This window comes from Chaetomium fimeti (assembly GCF_033439085.1).
Source record: "Chaetomium fimeti strain CBS 168.71 chromosome Unknown B0H64scaffold_4, whole genome shotgun sequence".
NCBI classification, from domain to species: Eukaryota; Fungi; Ascomycota; class Sordariomycetes; order Sordariales; family Chaetomiaceae; genus Chaetomium; species Chaetomium fimeti.
In genome coordinates this window covers 1,584,526-1,595,825 of record NW_026944332.1, presented here as the reverse complement: position 1 = coordinate 1,595,825, position 11,300 = coordinate 1,584,526, and the positions used below count along the sequence as shown (strand labels likewise).

General features: G+C 59.7%; 4 protein-coding genes across 4 annotated transcripts; 2 read left to right on the top strand and 2 right to left on the bottom strand.

Moving 5' to 3' along the window:
• Window positions 1-131: 131 nt before the first annotated feature.
• B0H64DRAFT_373810 (uncharacterized protein) lies at window positions 132-1,018 on the bottom strand (the record flags this gene model as incomplete). The annotated part of the gene is made up of 2 exons (XM_062802295.1): window positions 132-793; window positions 931-1,018. The coding sequence occupies 2 exons, from the start codon at window positions 1,016-1,018 to the stop codon at window positions 132-134; spliced, it is 750 nt and encodes a 249-aa protein (XP_062659126.1).
• Window positions 1,019-1,310: 292 nt separating this feature from the next.
• On the top strand, window positions 1,311-4,191 carry B0H64DRAFT_359364 (uncharacterized protein). The gene is made up of 2 exons (XM_062801678.1): window positions 1,311-1,883; window positions 1,944-4,191. Exons 1-2 carry the CDS (start codon window positions 1,717-1,719, stop codon window positions 4,072-4,074), a joined length of 2,298 nt encoding a protein of 765 aa, XP_062659125.1. The 5' UTR covers window positions 1,311-1,716; the 3' UTR covers window positions 4,075-4,191.
• A 734-nt stretch (window positions 4,192-4,925) lies between these two features.
• Window positions 4,926-8,692, bottom strand: B0H64DRAFT_373808 (DNA polymerase family A-domain-containing protein; the record flags this gene model as incomplete). The annotated part of the gene is made up of 2 exons (XM_062802294.1): window positions 4,926-8,278; window positions 8,635-8,692. The coding sequence occupies 2 exons, from the start codon at window positions 8,690-8,692 to the stop codon at window positions 4,926-4,928; spliced, it is 3,411 nt and encodes a 1,136-aa protein (XP_062659124.1).
• Window positions 8,693-9,813: 1,121 nt separating this feature from the next.
• B0H64DRAFT_417271 (uncharacterized protein) lies at window positions 9,814-11,226 on the top strand (the record flags this gene model as incomplete). The annotated part of the gene is made up of 3 exons (XM_062805231.1): window positions 9,814-9,859; window positions 9,931-10,965; window positions 11,021-11,226. 3 exons carry the CDS (start codon window positions 9,814-9,816, stop codon window positions 11,224-11,226), a joined length of 1,287 nt encoding a protein of 428 aa, XP_062659123.1.
• Window positions 11,227-11,300: the final 74 nt, after the last annotated feature.

Below are 11,300 nucleotides of genomic sequence, written 5' to 3'. Positions count from 1 at the left end.
ATACATGTGTCTCCGCGTCCATCTCCTGCCGTGGTGAATTTCTCGGTTGCAAGCGGTGTCCACTGCGTCGTCTCGGTCCTCCATGTATCCGTTCCGCCTAGACAATTCTTTTCAACCAACAGCCTATAACCTCATTTCTTCCCCTTCGCAGCCGGCTCCCAACCCTGAGGCTGCCACGTCTCGCTCGGCCCTCCCCTCGCCTGCTTCCACGGATCCGACCCATTCACCTCCGTTGTCCTCTTCCCCCCCTCACCCTCAGCCTCCCGCCTCATCTCCTTCCACGTCTCCCCCCTCCCCGCCAACTTCCCACCCCCACCCCCCGCCTCCTCCGCAACGACTTTACTCCCCGGCCCCACCCTCCTCTCCGTATCCACCAGCGGCGCCCTCACCCCCAACACCTCCCCCTCATGCTGCTGCTGCTGCTGCTGCCGCCCATCCCCCCCGGCCACCCGCGGCTTCGCCTCCCACCGCGCGTCCGCCTCGGCCGCCAGCACGCGCATGCGCGCCCGCCGCGCCACCTCGGCCCGCTGCTCGGCCAGCGAGGGGGGGTCCGCCCGCGTGTGCCGCAGCCACTGGTGCCAGGCGGGGGGCGGGGCGACCGAGTCTTGGTGCGTGCCTGAGGGGTAGCGGACTATGCGTCGCCAGCGGATTTGGGGGTTGTTGGTTTGGGAGTTGGTGGTGTTGGGGGTTGGGTTTGGGGGGAGGTTGGTTGGGTCCGGGTGGTGGGCGCGCGGGGGGAGCGGGACGCCGCGGTCGAGGAATTCCCAGTAGGTGTTGCCGTTTAGGTCGAGGCCTGGTTGGGGGGGTGGGTGTGTTAGTAAAGAATGGATGGTTTGGGACTGGGACTAGAGACGATGTCTTAAAGTCCATGTTCGTTGGGGATGTGGTGGGGTATAGGGAGAAGAGGAAGGGAGGCTGTTCTGTGCTTACCGACGAGGAATTGGCGCCGCCACGGTAGGCGGAGGGTTTTCCACTTGTACCAAGCCCGTAGGGCCAGGGATACTGGTGATTTGGACATGGAGTAAAGCAGTCTGGGCGTTACCACCAGAATGACTTGTGGATGGTTGTTGCTTGGTTCCCTGGCAAATCCCCCAAGTTCGCGACAGAAGCTCCAAAGCTCGAGTGGATATTTCTTTGCCCTGCAGTGACGTCGTCGCCAAGGCGGGAGGGACCGTCGCATCCGCTCCTGTGTGCTGAGAGCTCCAGCCACGATCCGATGCAACACCAGCCTCCCCCGTGCTAAATGTGGCTGTATTGGAGTCAAACCCCACGCTCCCACTGTCGAATTGCGGCGGGGTGCCTGGAATGACTTGCAATTTTAGGGGCCTCCAGGAGCCGCCGTACCTGGAATGGCGCCCCCCCTGCCCTGCCAACACACAACAACCAAGATTCCTCCCACCTCGCCGGGAAGTCCTCTCAGACTCTGTTGGCTTGTTCCCACGAACAACAACGACCTCAGGGATTTCCAATTTATTGGTAACGTTGATCATTGTAGTCACTGATCGCTCTTGCCTTCGACGCCGCCGCGTCAGCTGCTGATTCGGACCCCGCCATTCGCCATCGTCATTGGGGCGCCATTGGAGATTACGGGCAGCGTTCACTAATTAACGCCACTCAAGCCTGAAGCCTGACGAACCATTTGTATTCTTCCGTTCGACTCGATCAAACTACCTCGACCAACGCAGTCCGCGATTGTTCCCTGGGAAGTTGCCCGTCATGGCGTCGGTGTCGTCCTTAGATAAGGACTTGCGCAAGATGCGCCTCGACAAGTACACGCCCGCCGCTGCAAACGAGGCACGACAATGGATTGAAGAGATGCTAGGAGAGAGGCTGCCGGCCGGTGACTTGCTCGATGTGCTGAAGGACGGTGTGGCCCTGTGCAAGTGAGTCAACTGTAGTCACCTATCTATACATAGGTCGCAGTCCCAATCTAACTTCCCTAGACTGGTCAACCTCGCTGTCGGTCCTCCGGGCGTCAAATTCAAGAAGTCGGCCATGCCCTTCGTCCAGATGGAGAACATCTCACACTTTCTGCGTGCCAGCCAGGCGCCGCCACTCAACCTCCAGCAGCACGACACGTTCCTGACCGTCGACCTTTACGAGCAGAAAGATCCGGCCCAAGTCCTCCAATGCCTCGGCGCCTTTAGTCGTGCCGCCAACAGCGTGAACCCGGCGGCATTCCCCATGGCCATCGGCCCGCGGAGTTCTCGACTGGGTGTGGTGAGCCCTGAACCAACGGGCCCAGGTAGTCCACCCGGCCTTCGCGGCCGCGGCCCCTCCAATGCTAGCAATACCTCGTCCCTTTACGGCAGACCTGCCGTGACCCCGGCCAGGACCGGCGACTCCGGGTCCGGCCGCTGGAGCCCCACCAAATCACCAACCCAGGCCCCCGCAAGCCCCCCGGCTCCCGTCAGCAGCTGGAGTAGGAGGGAACACGAAGGCGCCACATCGCCGGCTTGGAACATTGCCCAGTACGGGTACATGGGCGGCGCAAGCCAAGGGAACCTGGGGATTGCGTTTGGTGGCCGTCGCCAGATCACTAGTGCCGGTCCCCACGTTCCGAGCATTGCTGAGAAGGAGAAGAGGAGGAAGGAACAAGAAGCCGAAGCCGAGAGGCAACGCCAAGAGGAAGAGCGCCGACGGCAGGCCGAGATCGAGGCTGAAGAGGAGCGAGCCCGGCAGGAGGAGGAAAGGCGGTGGGAGGAGGAGACCCGCCGCGCCCGGGAGGAAGAGCAGAGGCGGTTGGAAGAGGAAAAGAGGCAGTGGGCCGAAGAAGAACGTCAGTGGAAACTCACCCAAGAAAAGAGGCGCAGAGAAGAAGAGGAGGCCGAGGCCCGGCTGAAACAGGAGCGCCAGAACGCACGCAAGAGCAACCCCCAACTGCGCGGACAGTTCCTCAGCCAGTACCAAGCCGAAGATGAGACGCCGGAACAGGCGCGCATCAGGCAGCTCGAGCAACAACTCGAACTTGCACGCCAGCGCGAGGCAAGCTACGAAAGAGAGCGCCAGGGACGCTCTCTGCGGCCTGGCACCAGCGATGACAAGAAGGCCCGGTCACGGTCGCGCAGCCGAGCAGCGCAGCCAGTCTCTAGGCAAGACTCGTGGAGCGTGCGCGACGAGCGCAACTTTATCGCCAGCCAGTGGACGCAACACCAGCAGCAACTAGAACAGCACGACGAAGAACCCGATGACGCGGCAATGTCACCGCCACCCCTTGCATCGCCGCGACCGCTGCCGAACCCCGCCGCTATGGCGTCACCTCCCATGGTTAAGACCCATCGAACCGGCGAGGTGCCACCGGCCCTCCCGATCCGGAACCAGCACACGGGTTCGCGTCCCCTACCTAACCCAGTTGAAGCCGGCCCGCCGCCCCCGATCCGAAACCAACACACCGGCTCGCGGCCACTCCCCAACCCAGCCGGGGCACCACCACCAACCCTCCCAATCCGGAACCAACATACCGGATCACGACCCCTCCCAGTCCCGGTGGTGGAAGCCGCCCCGCCACCGCCCATCCGAAACCAACACACCGGCTCGCGGCCCCTCCCCAACCCTGTCCCCCCTCCGAACCCCGTCTTCGCATCAAAGTCCTCCCCCGAAGCCTCGCGCCAGCGCCAGCAACCGCTCTCGCCCCAACCACCCCCGAAACAGACCTTCGCCCGCGAACTCCCCACCTCCACCGCCGACACCCCATACACCCAACAACGCCGCACCCCCTTTTCCACCACCCCCACCCCCGCTGCCCCCGCTCCAGCACCAGCCCAGAAGAAACAAACCCTCCTCGAGCGCGAGATGGAGCTCGAGCGCCAGCGCCAGCGCGAGTGGGAGGAGGCCCAGCAGGAGACGGCCGCGCGGGCCGCCGGGCGCGCGGCGGGCGACGGTGGTGGTGATGCGGGCGGCGTGGACGGTATCGGGGGTGGTGTTGGTGGGCGCTGGGATGTCAGCCAGTGGACGGGCTTCACCGGCGGCGATAGCCAGAATAAGGGCGCGCAGGGGATCGGCGCGGGGAGGCGCCAGATTGTGGGGCCGAGGGGGATTGGTGGGCCGAGGCCTTTGCCGAATCCGCCGAGGTGATGGGGGTGAGTGTGGGGTGGGTTGGGTTGGTTGGTTAGTTGTGTTGTTGGTGTGGGTGTGGGTGAGGATGGGGTTTGGTGTGGCTCGGGTGTAAGCTGGGTTTGGTGTGGTAACGGAGGTTGGTAAGATTAGTTTGGGGTGGGGGGAGGGAGGGTTGGGAGTTTGGCGGAGGAGATGTTTGCTTTGGAGTACAGAGTACAGAATACCTGGCCGAGGGAAGGCTGAATACGATTCCGATTTATTTTCACAGAGCGCCGTCTGTGACATGCTGTGGTTGTGATATGCTGTAGTTGACTGGGGTACTGGAGATCCACGCGTGGTGCTGTTAAACTCGGTTTGGCATTTCGAACCCCTCAGTGTCCAGGAGCCAACTGCTGGAATCGCAGAGGTAAACTACCTCCACTCGCATATAGTACAGCATTAAGAATAACATAAGTACAAGAACAAAGTAAAGTAGAGTAACGTCAGTCAGCTGACAATGATAGTAAGTTTGTCGTACACATGGTTTAACCATGAACCAGGTCTTTTGAAACCCCCCTTCCTCCACACTCAGTCCCGTCCCAGGTCATGTCCACATGCACACATCCCCCCCCGCCCATGTAGTAGCATACACACCCGTAACTAGTCGTAGTAGCAGACCGAAGTACGCCCCTCGGCCCCCCTATCCCGTTCCCGTTTTTCCCCATTGACCGCCTGTCCGTACAACCCCCCAACCCCTTTTCTACTACCCCCAAGCACCGCCTCTCCCAAACATTAAAACAGGGAATAATCATGGTACAATCACAAATATACACGCCCCAATGAAAAAGGTAACAAAAACATGGGGAACGGAACAGAAAAGCACCCCCCCTTCACACGCGACTCCCCAAATTCCCACGACCCCCTCCTCCGTTACTACCCCCATACGCACCATTCCCCGTCTTCCAATCCCACTTCCCGCCCCATTTCCCAGCCGCCGCCGCCGCCGCGGCGGACCCCGGCGCAGCAGGCCGGAAGCGGCCCGGCGTGGCACCCAGCGCCTCGGTAACCGACACCTGCTGGCCGGCGTGCACGGGCAGGAGGCGGGGCGAGGCGTGGTAGGGGAGGATGGGCTTCTTCTTGACGACGGGCGGGGGGCGGGTCTCGCGGAGGATGGCGAAGAGCTCGGGGTCGGTGTTGCAGATCTGGGCGCGGATGAAGCGGGACTCGGCGGCCGGGTTGGCGGCGCCGGCGGCGCGGAGCTCCTCCATGACGGGCACGCGCGGGGTGTAGGGGATGGCGGCGAGCTGCGGGGCGCGGGCCGGGTCCGGGACGATGGATTCGTCGAGGTGCGCGGCGTCGCCCTTGGCGAGCAGGCTCGTGATGTCGATGCTCTCGCCGTGCGGGATCGGGGTTGGGTTGGATGGGGTCACGCAGTCCATGTCGACCTCCTTGCGCAGCACCGTGTCGATGTCGACGGCCGAGAAGAAGGCGCAGCTCTGGGGGAGGTCGTGGATGCCGACCTGTTGGGCGAACATGGTGCGCGTCCAGAGGTTGGCGACCTGCAGCGCCATGGCGGCGCGGTACTTGTCGTGATCCTGTACGAGATAGCGGATCTCGTCGTGGACGGTGATGGCGAGGCGTGCGGCTAGGTTGAAGCGCCGTATGAGGTAGTCCATGGCGACAACCAGGAGGTGCAGGTAGTCGACGCCGCTGGATTGGATGGCCCAGTTGATGCGCGACGTGAGGTAGCCCCCCTTGCGGATGAAGCGGCTATTAAGCGCCTCGGTAATGCCCGCGCCGAGGACGGGGGTGCGCGGGCGTTCTTGCTCGGCGAACTCCTCGAGCTTGTTGAAGACGAACGACTCGGTGCCGCCGCGCCAGAAGTTGCGCTTGTAGAGGGTCTTGCGGTTGGTCTTGGTGCCCTTGGTGGCGGCGTAGAGCTTGGTGGCAATCTCTAGTGTCTCTTTCTCGCTGAGGTTGGGGTTGAACTGGCGGAGTAGCTGGCCGGCGAACTTCAGGCCGGCGCCGTAGATGCGTCCGTAGTTGAACACCTTGGCGTCGTTTCGGGTGATGCCCAGAATGGACGCGGTCCGGCTGTGGAGATCGGTCCCGGCAGCTTTGGTGCCTTCGAGCGTCATGAAGCCGATGGCGTTGCCGCCGTGGAGTCTGAAGGTGGAATCGCCCACCACAGAGGCGATCCAGAGTTCCTCCGAGTCCACATCAGCGCCGACAAAGACATGGCCAGGCGGAGCCCGAACCATGGCCTTGAGCTCCGAACCAACACGGTTCTTCTTGGCGTTGGATGCTGTCAGCCACGTGTTTTCGACAGCGCGGCGCGTGATGGTGCCCATGGGGATGATCTGGGGCAGGATGAAGCCGCCGACTGGTTCGTCACCCTTTGATTCCCCGTTGGGTTGGGCCGACTTGTCCGCGGCGGACGGTAGGGTGTCCTCATACACCACCAATTGGGACTTGATCCTCTCCCGCGCACTGATCCAGTACGAGCAAGAGGCGTTCATTTCGAGCGCCTCCTTTGCGTACGGATACTCCGACGTCAACGTTCCCTTCTCAAAGTAGGAGAGGTACGACTTGGCCATTGGGGCGCCACACCGGGCCGTAGGGCCATCCTTGTGCGGCAGCTTGAAGTAGACGTGGTCATTGTCTTCCTTCAAGGCCACGATAGACTCCTCGGCAAAGTCGCAGGGGACCATCTGTCGGTCCGTGTACTGCTTAGCCTCGTCTCGGGGTACCCTAAACGTCCAAGCGTGCTTGTCCGACCAGAATAGCGGATGCCCATCCCACGATAACCTAAGGAGCAGCGGCGCTATCCTGGTGCGGACACTGATACTTATCGGCGCGTCACTTTTAGCAAACAAGTCCTTGTACCACTTGGGCATGCCCGGCTTCTTCTGCCTCGCGGCCGGCCGAGGCGGGTCGCCCTTTTTTTTTCCCTTGACCATCTTGATCTCCTGTCCCGACCAGTCCAGCTGTTTCAACCAGGGATCGTTGTTCCACTTGTCTGGCTCTGCCCTGATTTCTGTAGCCTTCTCCGCCAAGAGAATCAGGCGTTCTCGCACAGCGTCGGAGAGTTTGTGATAGGTCGCTTCCGCATTCGCAATGTAGGAGTCCCACGTCTTGTTGACGGGCAAAATCACGGACGAGAGGTGGCGAAGGGCGGCAAAGCTGACGGGGTGCGGGCATACGTGGAGGAAATTGGGAAAGACAACCTGGTAGACGCGATGTGTGATGGCGACATCTGCCGCGCAGTAAGTCAGGAGCTCTTCCAGCTGTTCCACCACCCCGTCCCGGTCGAGCTCGCCAAACGCATTCCGGAGCTCCTTGTCGATCGACACATCGAGATGGAACTTTGCGACGTCGCGTAGTGAGTTGATGGAGCTCCGCTCAATCCACAGCTCATCCTCCTCAGACGTAAAGGCTCCGTTGTTGAGAAGCTCGACCAGTTCGACGCTGCTAGCCTCCTTACCGATCTTATCTCGTAGCTCCCGGTTTTTCTTATGTTTCATCCAAGTGGGCCGCTGTTGCGAGCACATGCCGTTGACGGCGACGTGCAAGGACATGGTGTCGAGAAATGAATTCCGCGTCTGTTGCAGGTCGTATTCCTCCAGTATCCTCGCTCGGTCGAATCCGACATTATGCCCCACGATCACCCTCTCCTTCGTCGGATCCCCCAGCGGCACCAGCTGGTGTTTGTTTTCGGTCTCTCCGAGCAACCACGGCGACAGCCATGCGTACCACGCCTCGGGTGTGCCTGCGCAGGCCATGACCGCATATGGATTATCCTTCCACATAACCTCGGTGTCGAAGACGAGCATGTTCCCTTCTGGCGCATCGACCTGTTCGCTGCGGCCGTCCGGGTAGTACTTGGTCCATCCGCTACGACGTACCCATGATCTCGGCTTCGGCGGCAGCGTCGACCTAGCCAGCTGCTTCGCGTGTCCCAAGAATGGTTCCGCAGCGTCGACACCTAGCTTGTGGAAATGCTCATCGAGAGTCTTGCCGTGGAGGGGAGGTAGCTTGAAGGCGACCGGGGGGGTTTTATCTGTGTTTTTGTCGAGAAGATCGTGGCGGCGGAGGTGGTCGCGCGCAAGCTCGATAAGCTCGGGGGTAGGCGGGGCGGGGTTTTCATCAGGGAACAGCTGCTTGTAAAGGCTGTTGCTCAGCTGCTGGACACCGATATCGTTGAAGCGGGCCTCGCATGGAATGGAGAGATTCCGGTCAGGTGCTTGGGTAACGGTAGTCGAGTTCCACCGGCCAGAAACCAAAGCCAAACTCGAACGGCGCCATGATGAATGACGGGTGGTAGTGGTAGCGCGATGTCGTGCGAAATGGATCAAATTCGCGGCGGGCACATCTCCTCCTCGCAATCCGCGGATTGAAACGAGCATTTTGCACGGCAAAAGCGAACGGTGACGCCGCACTCAAGTCATGGTAACTCGGCGTCCTATTGCATGGGCTGTTTTTTTTTGGCGTTGAAAAAGTTGCCCTATCTGGAGCTAACGGCGAGAAATCGCAGCACTGAGACATGGTTGGAGCGAGAGGGGCCCCGCAGGAGTGGCCCTGCATGGAACATCGACCCACCAATGACGCTGAATTCGGTGCCAATCTCTGCCCAGATGATGGAAGCCGCGTGCGTCATGCTGCCCTTGGTCGTGCGCGCGTCGCAAGAGCATGGCCGCGCTAAGATTTTTAACAATCGACGATGGGGGAGCTACGGCCACTAAGCAATTCTAACGTGTTGCCAATTCTGTGTCAAACAAAAAGCTTGTTTAACGCCCGTGCCCGGCGGCCTTTGTTGGCCAGGAACGAGAACCTCGGCCTCTGAGACGGGGGGCTCGTCATTGTACATACTGTGTAGAAGACGGGCTTGGCGGTTGGGATTACAGAAACGCCATGACAGAAGCAAGCAGTTTAACGTCGAGGACTCGAGGCGGAATAAAAGGTGGCATTTAATGACGACGGAGAATGATGCATTCCATCCTACCAAGAGGGCCGATGGTACGAAGTATTGTGTAAAAATACCTAGGTTGTAGACGCACTGTACTTAATTACACTACTTGCCCGTGTAAGTGGCATCGTGATCCGTGGACACCGTTTGGTTCCGGTGTGACCAATTTGGGAATCAGGCACGCCATGGTAGAATATGGAGGTACCTCTTACTGTGCCCGGTTTCCCCGTGCCAGACTCGGAGACTGATTAAATTCTTAAAACAGATGGAAAGCCATGGATTGCCTGTGGGGACTCCCGGGCAACAGTCCGGACCCGAAGCGGAAGGAAGGCCAGCTTATGGAGGGGAGCTACTCCTGCCTTTTCGGGGACTTTCTGCTTCCTGCGCGTGGTTTTCGTTGGTTTCTTGCAGGGATTCAACTTCGTATGGGCCACGATATGCCTGGGAGGCTCGATCCTTCAATAACCGACTTATTTCGGTGTTTTGGGTTGGGCGAGGTGGGCGGTGGCCAGCTAAGTCTTGGTCCGTGGTTCCATCTCGGGTGGTTTACCCCATCGCACTTGCGATACCATCCGGACTCTCGTGTGGTATCCGGGAAGTACTTTACTTCATTGCCTTATAATATGGAAGATACCAAATAAGATAACTTGGCAGTCGAGCTTAGAACCTGCACACACTCTTCGCACCTCTAATAACCATATCCTCCCCTCGAAGTATTAACGCAGCGAAAAGAGCCCGTCGATTCATACATCGCGACGGACCACGCCTCAGGAAGCTTGACCTGCAGTGCGGTTTAATCTCAATCAGCATCTATGGCGAACAACTTCTTCGACGGAACCTGGAGTGATTTCTTTGACGGTATGCATACCTACTTGAACTAGAACCAACTCGAACCCCCAAAGAGTACAGACATACCTAACCAGCCCCAGACCCAGCGTTGCTCGGCCTCCAAGCGACCCTCGCCCTGTCTCTCGAACCGCCGTCACCTCGTCCTCAACGCATCCACCACATGCCACCAGTTAGTTCTCGTTATACGCTCGAACAAAATACAGCCCAGGATGCGAGATTCCGTTCTGGCTTTGGGGATCGGCCTGCATCTTCACCTTTTGGTGCTGCGGTGGTTCGGGAAGCAACTGGTTTGCCGCCGTCCGAAGTTCTCGGCAACGGATTTATGGTCGGACCCACTCGGCCCGCTTCCACCCCTCGGCGTCCCGAGCGTTCTCGACTCGAGGCGTCACTGGCGAGGGCCGAGAACCCAACCACTGATCTCTTGCAGCTGAACTCTCCTCCACGTCGCGCTCCCACCTTCCCTGCTATTCTTCCACCTCCAAGCCTCAATCACACAACACTCTCCTCAACGTTTCCCACCCACGGCCTCCCAAACTCCCAGCGGAGGCACAACGACATCTTTCCCGCTTCAATACCTCCTCGCGGCATTCAACGCAGTTCATCTCAGCGCCGAAGCCCGCGCCACGACCACGCGGGCGACATCACAACTTCTGTGCCCTTCACCATCGACGACGATTTTTCCCGGCAACCCGCTACCCACAGAGCAACGCCATTCTCCGACGACACCCGCAGCGTGCCCCGATTGCCAACCATGATGTCCTCGAACGCGGGTAGAAGAAACGTACGGCCCAGCGACCTGACGCTGCCCTCTACACCCAGCCAGCCAACCCAGTCGTCTCGCCCCGCTCATAGGACCACCCGCCGAAGCACGTCGCAGTCCGTGCAGCCAGAGCAAGGCGCTTCTGGCAGTAAGCGCAAGCGAGAGCCAGACTTTGACGACCTTTTCGGCGAGAGCCCTTTCGACGGCCAGGAGGTGGTCGATCTAGTCGATAAGGATGAAATGCCGATCGAGATCCTCAATAGCCAGGAGGAGAAGAAAAATTACATCAGGATGAGCTCTTTTGACTGCGTCATCTGCATGGATAGCGTTAAGGATTTGACCGTTACTCATTGCGGTAGGCTTTCTTCCCCGTTCCGGCTCACTCGGCCCCTTCTAACCATCGCTCTTAGGGCACCTCTTTTGTTCCGGGTGTTTGCACTCTGCACTCAACATGGACCAGAGCCGACGGATCTGCCCCATCTGCCGGCAAAAGATTGATAAAGTGCCTGCTGGCAATAACAAGTTCGGTCAAAAAGCAAAGGGCTACTACTCGTTAGAGCTCAAACTGATGACCAGGAAATCCATGGCAGCGAAAGCCGAGCGGTCGTCTGTATGAGGTCACGTCAGAGTCGAGCTTCAAGTTTCGGAACACGTCCACCGTCGCATCCTAGAAGATAGTGGGAAGCCTTG